Raw genomic sequence first — 17,341 nt, 5'->3', positions numbered from 1 at the left:
TTCAATAACAATGTAGAACATAGAGCAGTACTGAACACGAACACTGGCTCATGTTGTTCTGAACTAATTAAATTAATAGTTAAATGCATGACTAAAATATTTCCTTCTGCCTACACAAGACCATATCCCTCCATTCTCCATTTCTTCATATGCCTATCTAAGAGCCTTTTTAAAATGTCTCTATTGTATTTGCCTCCACTATCATCCCTGGCAGTGCAAACCATGTACCCACAACTCCCTGAAATTAAATTTTGCCCTGCCACATTTTTATTGAACTTAATCGCTCGCACCTTAAATGCATGACCTCTAGCATTAAATATTTCAAACCTGGGAATAACATACTGGCTGTCTAGATATTCCTTTCATAATCTTATAAACTTCTGTCAAGTCTATTCCAGAGAAAACAACCCAAGTGTGCCCAACTTCTCCTCATAGCACAGGCCCTCTCATCCAAGCAGCGTATTAGTGAATGTCAACAGCACTGTCTCCAGAACCTCCGCGTTCTTCCTATAATGGGGCAATCTGAACTGAATGCAATTTTCCATTAATGGCTTAATCAGAGTTTTATAGTGCTGCAGCATAACTTACTGACTTTTGAACACAGTGCTTCGACTGATAAAGGTAAGCATGCCATATGCCTTCATTGCTGCCCTGTCAACTTGCGCAGTCACTTCCAAGGAGTTTTAAAACTGGAACGCAAGATTCCTTTGCACACTAAAACTGTTAAGGGTCTTGCCGTTAGTAGTATATTGCCCCTTTACATTTGATCCCCCAAAGTGCATCCGCTCACACTTGGCTAGATTAAACTCGGTCTGAAATTTCTCCACCCATAACTTCAACTAATCTATATCTCCTCGCGTCCATTTATTTACTTATTTATTTAGAGATTCAGTGTGAAACAGGCAGTTCTGAACCACCAAGCTGCACTACTCAGCGACACACTGATTTTAATCCTAGCCTAATCACAAAGCAATTTACAGTGACCAATGTGGTAGGAATCCCGAGCACCTGGAGGAAACCCACGCACACTTGAAAAGGAACATATGAATCTGTTAAGAGGGAACCAGAATTGAACTTTGAACTCTGCCCCAAGTTGTAAAAGCATTGTGGTAATTTCTACACTACCGTGGCACCCCCTCCTCAGCAATTATCTATCAATGTCACTGATGTTTGTATTGTCTGCAAGTTTACTAACCCATCGGTCTGCATCTTCATCCAATCACATACAGTATATACACAAAGAGCTCCCAATACAGATCCCTGCAGATATCGGCCAAAATAAGTCCCATTGATCACTATCCTCTATCTTCTCCGGGCAAGCCAATTCCAAATCTAAACTGTGGATCCCATGCCCCTCAGTCTTCTGGAAGAGCCTAGAGTGTGTGGGACCTTGCCAAGATGAATGATGCTATTCACTGCTAAATAAGTAACTTATGAAGATGCAAAGATTTTCTTTTGAAGATCTTTCAATCTTTCGGTTAAAGATTAACTGAATTAGTTTGGCACAGCATTGCAGGTTGAAGGGCTTGTTCTTATTCTGTACTGTTCTAGGTTATATTTTATGTTGTTTTTGAGTGGTCCTTAACGATTGTAAAATGCACTGTTTTGATTATTTGTTATGAGGCTTGAAAGAATTTGAAATGTCTTTGTGGCCCCAGAGCTGGGATCAAATTCTGTTTTTGTTATGTGTACGGTTTATCCTCATCCATTTGCAGGACTGAATGAAAATCGACCATTTTAATATTTTACAAATGTGGCATCCTGAGTTAGGACCCAGTCTCCTCGAAATCACTGTTTTCTGTTCCTCTGCTTTTCTATCTGTAGTCACATCTTGTGTTTCTGTTTATTTATCATTAGATGTTGCCAGGTTGCATTACATTTTCCTTCTTTCAATCATGATTTAATGGTTTAACTCATCAGTGAATGATTTATCATTGTGGTTTTCATAATTGAAACCAGTGTGCATTATATTTATAGACATGGCGAGATCTGGATGCTCGCATCACTGATGCAGCCAATGAGGCAAAAGACAATGTGAAGTACCTTTACACACTAGAGAAATTCTGTGATCCATTATACAACAGTGATCCTGTAAGTAACGATGTTGGTTAAAGTCATAATTTATGTTGGTTTACATTTGAAAAAAATTCTACTTTTGTTTCTTCTGTCATCTAAGAGCCTGAACTGCCGAGTTTGCACATCACTTTAATAGTATTGTGTATTTGATTACAGTCAAAGGAAGCTGGGGAAAAAAACATGTTTATTCATTGCTGAGATGTAATTCTGTTGCTTTGATGATTTCCCTTGTAATTTAGCTGAAGAGGAATTGATTTTCCATAATCACTGTCGTTAAGTAACAAGTGGCCACAGATTTCAAGTTTCATTTGTTGATTGAGTGGTTCTTTTGGCATGAATGTCCTTTTGATGTAGTAACAGTTTCCACCTATATTCATCCTGCCATTACTCCATTGCAGTGCATATTTATGTCACATCTGCTGAATGGTTGCTAATTTTGAAAAGCAGGCCAGATCTTGCTGGATCAGGATCAGCTCACGTCATATAATTTCATGATGATCTCTAAAACTTAATTCTTCTTTGCAGCACAACAAACTTGAGGGGAAGTGGAGTAAAACGGGGGGGGGGGGGGGGGGAGGGGAAGAAAGCAGAACCAGTAATTTTAAAGAATTAGGAGACATAGGGAAAGTGGGTGAATTAGAGTTAAATCATGTATAGAAAGCAAAAAACAACATATTTCACTATGTTTTAATGTACATGCAACAAAGCTCATCCTTAATCTCTCTTTAATTTTTAATCAAAATAATAAGCAAAGCTGGACTGTGTGCTGTTAGTAGAACAAAATTAGATCAAGAGCAATGAGAGAAAGAGGCAAAAGAAGTTTTTAGAAGATTATAAACTTAAATCTTAACATTTCCTAAAACTCTCAAAAGTAAGTTAGTACAGTGGAATCCTGTTAGTCAGGACTAGTACATGTTGGCCCAAATAAGCAGCTGGCCCAATTAGCTGAAGTTTCATGGAAATAATTAAAAAGGTATTCAAAAAGAGGCAAACTGCCTTTTAACTGAGTAACCAATCACGTACTTAAATGAAATACAGAACAAATTAGAGCACTACCAATACTGCGACAGTACTATAAATCTGTGTATTAGCTCCTAATAGTTATTGATGGAGGAATTCACCAAGTGTACACTGACATGTTCATTTGACTGTAAGTGAACAAATCAGCACAGATACCTAGTGGAGATACTTTCCTCATACAATGCTTTTGATGATTGCATTCTCAAAATCTTCATTTTCAGTGTAAAATTCAGAAGGGTGGACAGGAGGATGAATACAGGGCCCTAGTGGAGGACTTTGTCAAATGGTGCAAGCTGAATCATCTGCAGCTTAACATTAGTAAAACAAAGGAGATGGTGATTGACTTTAGGAAGACTGAGCCTGCACTGTTCCCTGTTACTATTGATGATGAGGACATGGATGTGATGACAACCTACGAGTACCTGGGGGAGCAGCTGGGTGACAGACTTGAGTGGAGCACTAACACAGAGGCTGTGTAGAAGAAGGGTCAGAGTTGCCTGTACTTCCTGAAGAGACCAAGGTCCTTCGGAGTATGCAGGCGTCTCCTTAACATGTTCTACCAATGTCTTGTTGCCAGTACAATCTTCTGTGCGGTGGTGTGCTGGGGCAATGGGATCAACACAGGTGATGACAACAGGCTCAATAAACTGATTAGAAAGACTGCTTCTGTTTAGGAGTCAAACTGGACACACTGGAGGCTGTGGTAGAACAAATGACCCTATGGAAAATCTTGGCAATTCTGGACAATGTTTCTCTACCTTCTTCATGCCACCTTGGCTGAACAGAGGAGCACATTTAGTAATAGACTAAGACAGCTGTGCTGCTCCAAAGAGTGCTATATGAAGTCATTTTTACCCCTGGCCATTAGGCTCTGTAATGAGTCAACCTGCAGTGGTGCTAGAAAGTGTGTGAACCCTGTAGAATTTTTTCTATTTCTGCATTCATATGACCTAAAATGTGATCAGACCTTCATGCAAGTCCTAAAACTAGAGAAAGAGAACCCAATTAAATACATTAACACAAAAACATTATACTACTTCACTTATTTATTGAGGAAAATGATCCAATATTGCATGTATTTGTTGGAAAAAGTATGCAAACCTCTGGGGTATTGCCTTATACAAAAGCTACTTGGAGTCAGGTGCCCTGATCAATGAGATGAGGTTGGAGGTGTGGGTTGTAGAGATGCCCTGCTTCATAAAAGGACACACAAAGTCAGGTCACTGACAGAAACTGCTCTTCTTAAGAAAGATCTATTTATGCGCACCATACCTTGATCTAAACAACTTTCAGAGAACCTTAGAAGAAGAATTGTAGAGATACATGAAGCTGGAAAAGGCCACAAAAGCATTTCTAAGGACCTGAGTGTTCATCAGTCCACAGTAAGAGGTCTGCAAATGGAGGAAATTCAGTACTGTTGCTACTCTCCCTAGGAGTGGGCATCCTGCAAAGATCACGCCAAGAGCAGAACATGCAAAGCTGAAGGAGGTGATAAAGAACCCAAGGGTACAGCAAAAGACCTGCAGAAATCTCTTGAACTTGCTGAAGTCTCTGTCCATGTGTCCACTTTAAGAAAAGCACTGAAAAAAATGGTGTTCGCGAAGGAAACCACTGCTCTCTTAAAAAAAGTACATTGCTGCACATCTTAAGTTCACAAAAAAAATAACACCTGGCACAACTTTCTACAACACTCTGGCACAACTTTCTGTGGACAGATGAGACGGAAGTTGAACTTTTTGGCAGAAATACACATTGCTATGTTTGGAGGAAAAAGGGCACTGCACACCAAAACCTCATCCCAACTGTGAAGCATGGTAGAAGGAGCATCTTTGTTTGGGGCTGCTTTGCTGCCTCAGGGCTTGGACAGGTTGCAATCGCTGAGGGAAAAATGAATTCAGAATTGAATCAAGACATTTTACGAGAGAACGTCAGGGTAGCAGTTTGTCGGGACTTCCGGTGGCTGTAATGGAGTAGGTTGCAGTAGCTACGTGCTCCGAAATTATTCGCTTACTTTGCTGTTTAAACCTATCTCGGTGAGAGTACCATAAGTAGAAAACACTCTAGAAAAGAGGTTACTTTAGAGACTTTGGCTGAAATGTCTCAACAAATGTCAGAGAGACTCGAAAAATTGGATAAACTGGATGACTTGGAATCCAAGTTTGAAACGCTTAATCGGAAACTTGGAAGTACACAGCAGACTGTGAATGACCATGAAATTCGTATTAAGCTACACAAAGAATCTCTGCCGGTGTTGCAGAAGGATATCGAAGGTTTCAAGAAAATTTCTAAGGAACAACTTAAAAAATACGACGTGTTACTGAAGAAACTGACAGATTTGGAGACCAGGAATTGAAGGTGCAATATCAGAATTCTTGGGCTTCCTGAAAAACTGGAGGGTAATCAACCTATCGATTTTTGTGCTCAAATGCTGAAAGATTTATTCCCTGTTATATTATCGGAACTACCAAAATTTGAGTGCGTTCACTGAGTTACCCCGCCTAATTGGGATCCTGCCAAACCTCGCTCTATTATCATTCGCTTTTATGACTATCAGATTAAAGAACAGATCCTTCGTGAATCAAGGAAGAAACGCATATTACAATTTCGTGATCAACAGTTTCGGATTGTGCAAGCTTATCCACCGGAAGTTTTAAGAGCTAAACAGGCTTTTAAAGAGGTCATGTCTGACCTTTTTAAGCTTGGCTGTCGCCTTTCTCTCAGAGATCTGTATAAACTCAAAGTTACTACTTCTGATAATAAGGTTTCTTGGTTTACGAAGCCTGAAGAAGCTAAGAAATTTTTACATAGTCTCCATGCTTAAATTCAAACCTTTAGTTGCTTTATGCTAAATGTTTTAATTTCAGGTGTTCAATCAAGTAATTGGCACTTTGTTGATAACAAGGTTTCTTGGTTTTATGAAGTCTTAATCATTTGTTTGATCAAGTAACTGGTGCCTTGTTATCTTTCAAACTATGCAAAATATGCGGGCAGACTGCATCCATTTTCTCTTTTGCTGTTTTCCTCCTTTATATGGGTCCTCTCATGTTACTTTCTCGCAGCTCTTTTAAAACAAAACGTTATATTCTCTCAGTGTTCTGTTGATTTTTACCTTCCTTTTAGTAACTTGACTGAAAGTAATTATGTAGGGTGTACATGTAGTAATTACTGAGGAATTAAACTATAGAGCAGGGGTGTCAAACTCATTTTAGGTCACGGGCCGGATTGAGCAAAATGCAGCTTCATGCGGGCCGGATCAGTCGGACACGTGCGAACGCAGCTTTCGTTGCCTCCGTTTTTTCAGCCTGCTCTCATGTGTCTCAGTCTCTGCTATAACTACAAAGTGTTTCACTTTACAAATTCCGTTTCTTATGAAGAAGACTGCCGAATAAACACTAAAAACCCTGAAAACCTGGTACCTGAATAAACTCAGCATTAGCTATATCATATGCCATAGGCGCTTCGATTACTGGGGCCAGCTTTAATAGTAATTAGATATTATCTCACGGGCCAAAGATAATTCCACCGCGGGCCGGATTTGGCCCGCGGGCCTTGAGTTTGACATATATGCTATAGGGTGTTTTGCTTTAGATAGATAGATAGATACTTTATTCATCCCCATGGGGAAATTCAACATTTTTTCCAATGTCCCATACACTTATTGTAGCAAAACTAATTACATACAATACTTAACTCAGTAAAAATATGATATGCATCTAAAATCACCCTCTCAAAAAGCATTAATAATAGCTTTTAAAAAGTTCTTAAGTAGTTTACTTAAATACATTGAGTCCTAACCCCGGCACTTTAACCTATCTTACTCCTGGCGGTTGAATTGTAAAGCCGAATGGCATTGGGGAGTATTGATCTCTTCATCCTGTCTGAGGAGCATTGCATCGATAGCAACCTGTCGCTGAAACTGCTTCTCTGTCTCTGGATGGTGCTATGTAGAGGATGTTCAGGGTTTTCTATAATTGACCGTAGCCTACTCAGTGCCCTTCGCTCTGCTACCGATGTTATACTCTCCAGTACTTTGCCCACGACAGAGCCCGCCTTCCTTACCAGCTTATTAAGACGTGAGGCGTCCCACTTCTTAATGCTGCCTCCCCAACACGCCACCACAAGGAAGAGGGCGCTCTCCACAACTGACCTATAGAACATCTTCAGCATCTCACTACAAACATTGAATGACGCCAACCTTCTAAGGAAGTACAGTCGACTCTGTGCCTTCCTGCACAAGGCATCTGTGTTGGCAGTCCAGTCGACTCTGTGCCTTCCTGCACAAGGCATCTGTGTTGGCAGTCCAGTCTAGCTTCTCGTCTAACTGTACTCCCAGATACTTGTAGGTCTTAACCTGCTCCACACATTCTCCATTAATGATCACTGGCTCCATATGAGGCCTAGATCTCCTAAAGTCCACCACCATCTCCTTGGTCTTGGTGATATTGAGACACAGGTAGTTTGAGTTGCACCATATCACAAAGTCCTGTATCAGTTTCCTATACTCTTCCTCCTGTCCATTCCTGACACACCCCACTATGGCCGTGTCATCAGCGAACTTCTGCACATGGCAGGACTCCGAGTTATATTGGAAGTCTGATGTGTACAGGGTGAACAGGACCGGAGAGAGCACGGTCCCCTGCGGCGCTCCTGTGCTGCTGACCACTGTGTCAGACCTACAGCCTCCCAACCGCACATACTGAGGTCTATCTGTCAAGTAGTCCACTATCCAATCCACCATGTGAGAGTCTACTCCCATCTCCGTTAGTTTGTGCCTTAAGATCTTGGGCTGGATGGTGTTAAAGGCACTAGAGAAGTCCAGGAATGTAATCCTCACAGCACCACTGACCCCATCCAGTACTAACTTTTAAAAAATTCTTTCTGGCTCCTAATATTTGTATATCTGTGCACTTTTAATGCAACTGTACCACTGTAATGTTAGATGCTTCACCTATGAGCTTCTAGCTAGCTGCCTTCTCCTCACCTAACTTTTTATTCTGACGTCTTTCCCCTTCCATTTCAGTTCTGAAGGGTCTCTGCTCAAAATGTCGACTGTTTCTTTAGATGTTGTCTGACCTGCTGAGTTCCTCCAGCATTTTGTGTGTGTTCTAATTTGTTTGACTGCTTATTTCACACCGACGATCAGTGACAAAAGTAACTGCTTTTTGAACAGAAATACATGCAACAGATGCTATTTAAAAAACGTTCACTCTGAACGTGGTATAGCTTCTAGAGGTAACACAAGTACACACAACTAATGCTAGTTAGAAATTGTTCGGCAACAGCCTCCTGTCCCAAATAAACGACTGGCTATTTTCTCAATTAGTTTTTGTTCTTTAAGAGTTGTCCCAGATAAACAGCTGCCACAATTAACTGATAGTCCAATTAGCCAAGATCCACTGTGCACTCTTTCTGTTCTGTCGCATGGATATTGATTGACATTACATTAACAGTTATAATACTCAACTAGTGCTTCGTGTATATGTTATAGTCCTAATTCTCATTGGGAAAGTTAATAGGCAATTAGTGGGCAAGTTCTTAAAAATGATTTACAAACTTGAAATCTCATTTGTTTTAAGCCAATTATCAGGACAGGATGAGCTAAGCACGAACCTCTGAAGAGTTAGAACTTGTGGTGTATTTCTTAAGATCCCAGATGATTTCCTGGTTTGTTGTGTATTTAATATTTCAGGAGTGTTTGAATAATCTTGTAAATAAATTGCTTGATTAAACATTCTTTGTTGTTTATATAATTCATTGTGGTTATATGTAAAAATGCATGAATTGCATACATCATGACGCTACTACGTGACGTGCGCGTATGTCACTAAAAGTAAAAACAAAGATGGATGCACATTTTGGACTCCTGTGTTGTCATTTGAATTAGTTTAATGGTTTGGAGTTACAAAATTTAACAGGCTGACTTGCACAATACTTTTTGAGTCATAGAGCACCATAGCACCGCAACAGGCTCTTCAGCCCATCCAGTCTTTGCTGAACTGTTATTCTAACTGGTCCCATTTCCTGTATCTGGATCAAAGCCCTCCCATCAATGTGCTTATCTGAACTTCTGAATATTGCTATTGAATTTGCATCCACCACTTCCACCGACAGCTTGTTCCACATGCACACACTGCCCTTTGAGTGAACCCTTTTGGATTTTAAATCTCTTTTGGATTTAAAAAAGATTATAGAATTCATTTCATGAGGAAGTTTTGAGCTAATATTAAGAAAATGAGAGGATTCTGATATGCGTGACATGTATTTTCAAATGATGATAATCTTACCAGTTGAGAAAATTGTTATTGCACTCTTTTCAGGACTTAAAGTGACATGTATTTTAAACTTTAATGTAGGTTTCCATGGTGGAAGCGATTCCAGGCTTGATCAATGCAATTAGAATGATTCATAGTATCTCCCGCTACTACAATACTTCAGAAAAGATTACCTCTTTATTTGTAAAGGTATTGTATTAAAATTATAATCTAGTCTGTTTTTAGTCTATTATTAATCCACCACAATGACTTATCATTTCCTGTTGGAGTCAACTTCTGTACATACAATCAGTCTATGTACCGTATATAAACTAATCTTATGTATTTATATTAATTGCATTTGTATTGTGTTCCTTGTGCTTAGTGTGTTTTTATACTGCGTCAGATCTGGAGTAACAATCATTTTGTTCTCCTTTATACTTGTGTACTGATGAATGATACTAAGCAATCTTAAATCTTGAATTAAGATTCTGCCAAATGAAAATGCAGAAATAAGCCAATACTGATCACATATTCTCCAGTGGGCACATTACATATTTTTGTTTTCTATTAATTTGCATTTTGTACATTACATTAAGAAAATGAAAACTGGAAGAAAATGCAAGTTTTTCTTCTAGAGTTAAGATATTTTTGTTGTTAATTTTCAGGTGACCAATCAGATGATAACTGCCTGCAAAACATACATAACAAATAATGGCACTGTTACAATTTGGGATCAACCACAGGAAGTGGTAGTTAAAAAACTGAAGTCTGCAATTCACTTAAACCAGGTAACAACACTATCCTAATACAGCTGAATCTTTTAAAATCTCTTTTTTATATTATTGGATCAATGTAAGTTTTCACACAAGAGCTTTTTTTTTAAAAAACAAATTTGCTTTTTGAGCATGGGACTTTTGTCACTAGGTGTGCATAGCATGTCACTTAAGTTTGGTGACAGTGTCTTTCTAGGCAGGTGGTTCTGCAGGCTTGTATGATGCTAATGAAGAAGCCTACTTGAAGAACTATGGCATGAGTGTATTGTAGATGGTGCAATAATCATGTTGATTTGGTTGGTGGTGGGAATGCCAGTCAGGCGGCAGTTTTTATTTTGCCCTCAATAGCATTGTTGGAGCTGCACTCTTCCAGCTAATGGCATGAGAACATCTCATTGTGCTCTTAAATTGCAGACTTTATCTTAATAAATGTTCTTTTTAAGTTGCTGCATTAACATTTTTGCTGCAGTTTTGATTCCTCTTTTTCAGTGGGGCCTCTCAAGTCCTTGCCAATGTTTATGAATCATTTAAATATTTTAATCTGTCTTGTATATTAATACCTGATGTGTTTATGTAGGTATATTTTATAAATTAATTTTACGTGTTCACATCAATTATTCTGAAGCATTGCATGCCAATTGCTATTTAAGTATGCCTAACTGTGCTTACTTTCAGTGGGTGTTAGCCTCGCACAAACTGGTGTGCTGACTGGCATGGAGAGCAGTATGTTTCACACAGTAAATGGGACTAACCTGTGTTGATTGTCATTGTTGAAACTGGTTTGGTATCGTGCAGGATCCAAACAGCTGGAGCTATGGTCTAATTCTGAGGCTATTAAATCCCCTGTATTAACCTTCTCTACTTTCATTTATATCCATGAATTCAATGAGATTACTTCAGATGAAAGCATTATATGCTGACTATCATGCCTGTTTGTCCTAATCCCACCTACCTGCATTAATTCCATTTCCCACTAGGCCCTGCAAGTTCAAATACCACTCCAGATGCTTCTTAAATATTGTTACCATTCTTGACTCCTTCACCTTTTCAATTTAAGTTTAAGCAAGGATTTCCCTTTTTAAGTTCATGTTATTATGATACATCCATTGCTTATCTTTGCTTTCTTCAACGGAAGTAGTCAAAGCTTCATATGTTGAATTAAAAGTACAGCAGTAAGGGTGACTCCTTAATCCCAGCAAGGCAACATACTCAGAGTGTGAGTTGAAAGTTTTAAACTTGGTAGCTTTCAGACGTATTTCAAAACAGTAATTCCATTCCTATTAAAATAAAAAATGTATTACCATAGTGTTTAATACCATGAGTATTGTCTAGTGTGTGCTGTATTTATGAAAGTAAAATATTGGCATTAACAAGGTCAAATTCATAGTGAAAGAAGAGCTAGACATCCATGAATTGAGTACAAAAGCAATATTTTCTAAGTAGAGACTTCTATTTAAGCACTGTATAGCCCAGATATTTGGATTTTACTTGTGTCACAGATTGCCAGGTACAGAATGATTTCCAAGCATGCTGACAGGTATCTAAGTTTCTGCCTTTCAAGATGGTGTGTTTCATATTTTGCAGGAATATCAGCGCTGTTTTCATAAAATAAAACAAAAACTTGAACAAAGCCCAGCAGAACGACAGTTCGATTTCAGTGAAATGTACATCTTTGGCAAATTTGATACATTTCAAAGGCGCCTGAATAAAATTATTGGCATATTCAGGACCATATCTGCATACTCTGCTCTCCAGGATTCTAAGATTGAAGGAGTGGAAGCTCTGTCCCAACAATTTCAGGTACTTTCTTGAAGCTTTGTTTAGTGTAAAGAAATGCTTACAGTCAATTTTTTTGCTGTGATAACTAATCAATTATTTTCATTCTCAAATTGCAGTGAAAGGTGCAGTGCCTCTAGTTCATTACTGTGGTTTGGGGAGTTGGGGGTAAAGTTTTATTTTGTCAAAGTTGATAAGAATTTTCCCAGGATTGGAAGGTTGATAACCACCCATCTGAGGGCCAGTGTTACAAGGAATCAAATCTGGTTGATTCTTTCAAACCAATGAATAATGCGTTGCTATGTTATAGAACATAGAAGATTACAGCACAGGAAAAGGCCATTTGGCTCACAGTGTTGTGCCGAACTAGCTAAAAAGCAAATCTAAACCACCCAAACACTGATCTCTCCTACCTACACCATGTCCATATCCCGCCATCTTCCTGTGCTTATCCAAACATCTCTTAACGGCCTGTAATGTACCAGATAGTGCATTCCAGGCATCCATGATACTCTGTATAAAAAAAAAATACATACCCCTTACATCCCCCTTGAACCTACCTTCTATGCATACCCCGTGGTATTAGGCATTTCAACCCTGGGAAACAGATGTACGCTGATGCCTCTCATAACCTTGTAAACCTCTGTCAGCTCCAGACAAAACAACCCAACTTTATCCAGCCTCTTGTGATAGCACATGCCCTCTAAACCAGACAGCATCCTAGAAGAGGATAAAATATATAATTTGACTTTCTAAAAGGATCAGAAAGATTTCTAGAATTCCTTTTTGTACTTTAATCTTTATGCACCTGTTTATTTGTTGAAATGGAGAGAGCACAGTTTTAATGTTTTGTGTATCTTTAAAGATTTTAGCATTTTGTAACTTGTGAGAATATGTTAAAATTGTGAAGCAGACTCCTTTATGTGGATCTATAGTTAGCTGGTGGGAATGAATGGTAAGTATCTTTTGTTGTCTCAAAAGAGAGGAGCTTGTGAAAAATATAACTGATTGAGGCTTAAGTCTGAATGAAAAAACAGGGAAGTTACAGAATCCGGATATAAAAATTAGATATTGGAGAATTTATTGACTTTGCAAACATGACCAATCCAGTAATGAGTGTTGTTTTCTCAGAGCATTGTTATGGTTTTGAAGAAAAAGCAGTATAACTTCCTAGATCAGAGGAAAGCTGATTTTGATCAAGATTATGATGATTTTTGTAAGCAGACTGATGATGTGCATGTAAGTATCAAAGGTGCTGTGAGGGAAGAAATAACCAACTGCTTTGTAGAATGCCTGGCTATATATAGTTATCTAAAAAATAAATTTGAAGATATTTGCATAATTTCTTCCAACATTTATCAGGTACGACAGAAGCTTCTCAGAATGATCTTCCAGAATTTTGTATTTTCTTTTCTAAGCTTAGTAAATATCATTTGTCATTTGATTTGAAATTAATCTTGAGGTTTGAAATGTATAACTGCACTGTTACAATCTGAAGCACTCTCTAGAGTAATACACTTTATGGAGCATTACATTTTTTAAACATTCAGTAATATTCATGTATCGGGTAGTAGCAGTTTTAATGGAATATTTATGAATATCTTTGACATTTGTTTTATAGAATTCTTGATCATGAAATTGCAGTATCTAGAAATTCACTAAGGATATCTGCTGGAAAAAAAAGTTAAAATGATTTAAAATAACTTTCAGAAGATTAAAAAAGCACAAATGTGTGCATGTGCATATAAACACACTTAAAACATCTAAACTAGTCAAGCAAAAGTATCTTTGTATATTTCTCCTGATAGCTATTTTTTTGATTTCACTGGGTCAAGCACATTAATATGACAGATCTTCAGTTGTTTTATTTTCCATTCTGAAAGCTTGGAAATCAATGGACTCTTGTATGATCCCTGTGGATTCCATAAGGAGTCTATCTGAACAATGCAGAGGATTGACTGAATAGTGCTGCTCTCGATCTGGAATTATCTAATTATGGGGTTTCTGCTAGGGTAACTGATCTATGTAGTAGAAGTACCTTATTGTGATTGATTAAATGCATTGTATATTGTCTTACGACTAAAGTAAAAGTTTGGTTTTCAAATTTTCTGCATCCATTATTGCAATTTGAATTCAAATGTTCTCCTTGCACAGAGCCAGCTCAAGGTATTTATAGAAAGCACAGTTGAAAAAATTAAGGGCACAGAACAAGCTCTGATGCTACTGAAGAAGTTTGAAAGGTAATATAATTTGTTTTAAAGGTTGACTTGTTTCATGCCATCTTGGTTAAGAAAATACCAGTTTGCCTTCTATTTTGGTCTGAAAAGGATGCCATGCATGACCCAAAATATAGCTTTGAGTTTTATTAATACTATTTGGAGAACTATTATGCCTAACTTGCATCTCGACCATTGTAAGAAAGTGAATTTTATATTTCTGCACCTGGAGGGGAGCGTTTATGAGAAGGATGGCTCGAGCACATTGTATTAGGAATATTCCCTGAGCCTTCGAAAAAATTAAAGCAAAAATATTTTTGAAAAGCACAAAACACATTCATTCCTGTGTATTTGCAACAAGGAATTTGATTACTTTCCCCTATCTAGAACATTGAAAAAATAGAACACTAAAATCAGAATTAGAATCAGGTTTAATATCATCGGCATATGCCATGAAATTTGTTAACAGTGGTGGTAGTACAATGCAATATATGATAATATTGAAACAATAAATTAATTAATCATTTATACTATATATATAAAATAGTTAAATTAAAAATAGTGCAAGGACAAATAGTAAAAGTGAGGTGGTGTTCATGAGTACAAAGTCCATTTAGGAATCAAATGACAGAAGGACTAGATAGGTTGGATGTGGAGAGGATGTTTCCTATGGCGGGCTATCCAGAACTAGAGGGCACAGCCTCAAAACTGAGGGATGATCTTTTAGAACAGTGGTAAGAAGGAATTTTTTTTTTAGCCGGAGAGTAGTGAATCTGTGGAATGCTCTGCCACAGACTGCGGTGGATGTCAAGTCTATGGGTGTATTTAAGGTGGATGTTGATAGTTTGGTCAGGGCATCAAAGAATATGGCGAGAAGGCTGGTGTATGGGGTTGAGTGGGATCCAGGATCAGCCATGATGGAATGGCGGAGCAGACTCGATTGGCTGAATGGCCTAATTCTGCTCCTATGTCTTAAAGTCTTATGGGAAGAAACTGTTCCTGAATGCGGAGTGTGTGCCTTCAGGCTTCTGTGTCATCTTCCTGATGGTAACAATGAGAAAAGGGCAAGCCCCAGGTGATGGGGGTCCTAAATGATGGACACCGCCTTTCTGAGACACCACTCCTTGAGGATCTCTTGGATACTACAGAGGCTAGTACTCAAGCTGGAGCTAACTAACTTTACAACTTCCTGTAGGTTCTTCTGGTCTTGTGCAGTAGTACCTCCCCCCCCCGCCGCCCACCCCAAACCAGACAGTGATGCAGCCTGTCAGAATGCTCTCCGCAGTACATCTGTAGAAGTTTTTGAGTGTCTTAGGTGACAAACCAAATCTCCTCAAACTCTGAATGAAAACTAGCTGCTGTCTTGCCTTCTTTATAGCGTCATCGATATGTTAGGAGCTGGTTAGATCCTCAGAGATATTGACACCCAGGAGCTTGAAATTGCTCACCTTCACATCTGATCCCTCTGTGAGGGTTGGCTTATGTTCCCTTCTCTTACCCTTTCTGAAGTTCACAGTCAACTCTTTGGTTTACTGACAGTGAGTGCAAGGTTGTTGCTGCACAACCACTCAACTATCGGTAGTTGGTATATCTCCCTCCTGTATGCCCTCTCATCTCCATCTGAGATTCTGCCAACAATGGTTGTATCATCAGTGAATTTATAGATGGCATTTAAGCTATACCTAGCCACACAGTCACGAGTCTAGAGAGAGCAGAGCAGTGGGCTAAGTACACATGCCTGAGGTGCACCAGTGTTGATTGTCAGTGAGGTGTTTTTAATACCAATCTGCACAGATTGTGATTTCCCAGTTAGGAAGTTGAAGATCTAATTGCAGAGGGAGGTATGGAGGCTCAGGTTCCATAGCTTATCGATCAGGACTGTAGGAACGATGGTGTTAAATGCTGAGCTGCAATCAACGACCAGGATCCTGGACGTAGGTGTTTTCATTGTCCGGGTGATCTAAGACTGTGTGATGAACCATTAAGATTGCATCTGCCATAGACCTATTGTGGCGATAGGCAAATTGCAGTGGGTCCAGGTCCTTGCTGAGGTAGGAGTTTATTTTGGCCATGACCAACTTCTCGAAGTGTTTCATCACCGCTGATGTGAGTGCTGCTGGATTATAGTCATTAAGGCAGCTCACACTACTCTTGTGCACTGGTATAATTGTTGCCCTTTTGAAGCAGATGGGAACTTCTGACCGTGGCAATGAGAGGTGGAAAATGTCCTCGAATACACCCGCCAGTTGGTTGGCACAAATTTTCAGAGCCTTACCAGGGCTGAAAGACAGCCTGGCGTCGGCTTCTGAGACAGATCATGGGGTCCCTGTGGCCGTGTGAGTTTCCTCCCGCATTCCAAAGATGTATGGGATATTAGTAAGTTATTGGTCACATGGGTGTAATTGGGTGGCTGGACTCATTGAGCCAGAAAGGCCTGATACCAAGTTGTGTCTCTAAATAAATAAGACTTTGGTACCATAACGATTTGAAAGATTAACTTTATTTGTGACATGCACGTCAAAACATACAGTGGAATGCACCATTTGTACCAACAACCAACACATTCTGAGGAAGTGCTGGAGTCAGCCATGCTTCCAGCTCCAAACTAGCATGCCCACAATTTACTAATCCTAAATCCACTTCAGAGGGGGTGGAGTTTGTTAGGTGTGTTCAGGAAGGTTTCCTGACGCAGTATGTAGATAAGCTAATTAGAGGAGAGGCTGTACTTGATCTGGTATTGGGAAATGAACCTGGTCAGGTGTCAGATCTCTCAGTGGGGGACCATTCTGGAGGTAGCGATCACAACTCTATCTCCTGGAGAGGGATAGGAGCAGACAATGTGGGGAAACATTTAATTGGGGTAGGGGGAAATATGATGCTTTTAGGCAGGAACTTGGGAACATAAATTGGGAGCAAATGTTCACAGAGAAATGCATGGCAGAAGTGTGGCAAATGTTCAGGGAAAACTTGCATGGCACTCAGCATAGCTATGTTCCATTGAGGCAGGAAAAAGATGGTAGGGTAAAAGAACCATGGTGTATAATGGATGTAGAAAATCTAGTTAAGAAGAAAAGAAAAGCTTATGAAAGCTTTAAGAAACTTAAGTACTTTTAGAGCTCTAGAAAATTATAAGGGCGCCAGAAGGCAGCTCATGAATGAAATTAGGAGAGCTAGAAGGGGCCATGAGAAGTCCTTGGTGAGCAAGATTAAAGAAAACCCCAAGGCA

At 39.1% G+C, this 17,341-nt stretch overlaps 1 protein-coding gene across 1 annotated transcript in view; it reads left to right on the top strand.

Moving 5' to 3' along the window:
- Positions 1-17,341, top strand: part of dnah5 (dynein, axonemal, heavy chain 5) — a 223,958-nt gene that overhangs the window by 45,422 nt on the left and 161,195 nt on the right. Inside the window, exons 8-13 of the mRNA XM_073024384.1 lie at positions 1,978-2,091; positions 9,450-9,557; positions 10,016-10,138; positions 11,708-11,923; positions 13,031-13,138; positions 14,054-14,139. Coding sequence (XP_072880485.1) covers positions 1,978-2,091; positions 9,450-9,557; positions 10,016-10,138; positions 11,708-11,923; positions 13,031-13,138; positions 14,054-14,139 — 755 coding nt within the window. The remainder of the gene's footprint in view (positions 1-1,977; positions 2,092-9,449; positions 9,558-10,015; positions 10,139-11,707; positions 11,924-13,030; positions 13,139-14,053; positions 14,140-17,341) is intronic.

The sequence above is a fragment of the Hemitrygon akajei genome, chromosome 20 (assembly GCF_048418815.1).
Source record: "Hemitrygon akajei chromosome 20, sHemAka1.3, whole genome shotgun sequence".
In the NCBI taxonomy this organism is placed as follows: Eukaryota; Metazoa; Chordata; class Chondrichthyes; order Myliobatiformes; family Dasyatidae; genus Hemitrygon; species Hemitrygon akajei.
The sequence above is the reverse complement of the archived record's forward strand: the minus strand, read 5'-3'. Positions and strand labels throughout refer to the sequence as shown.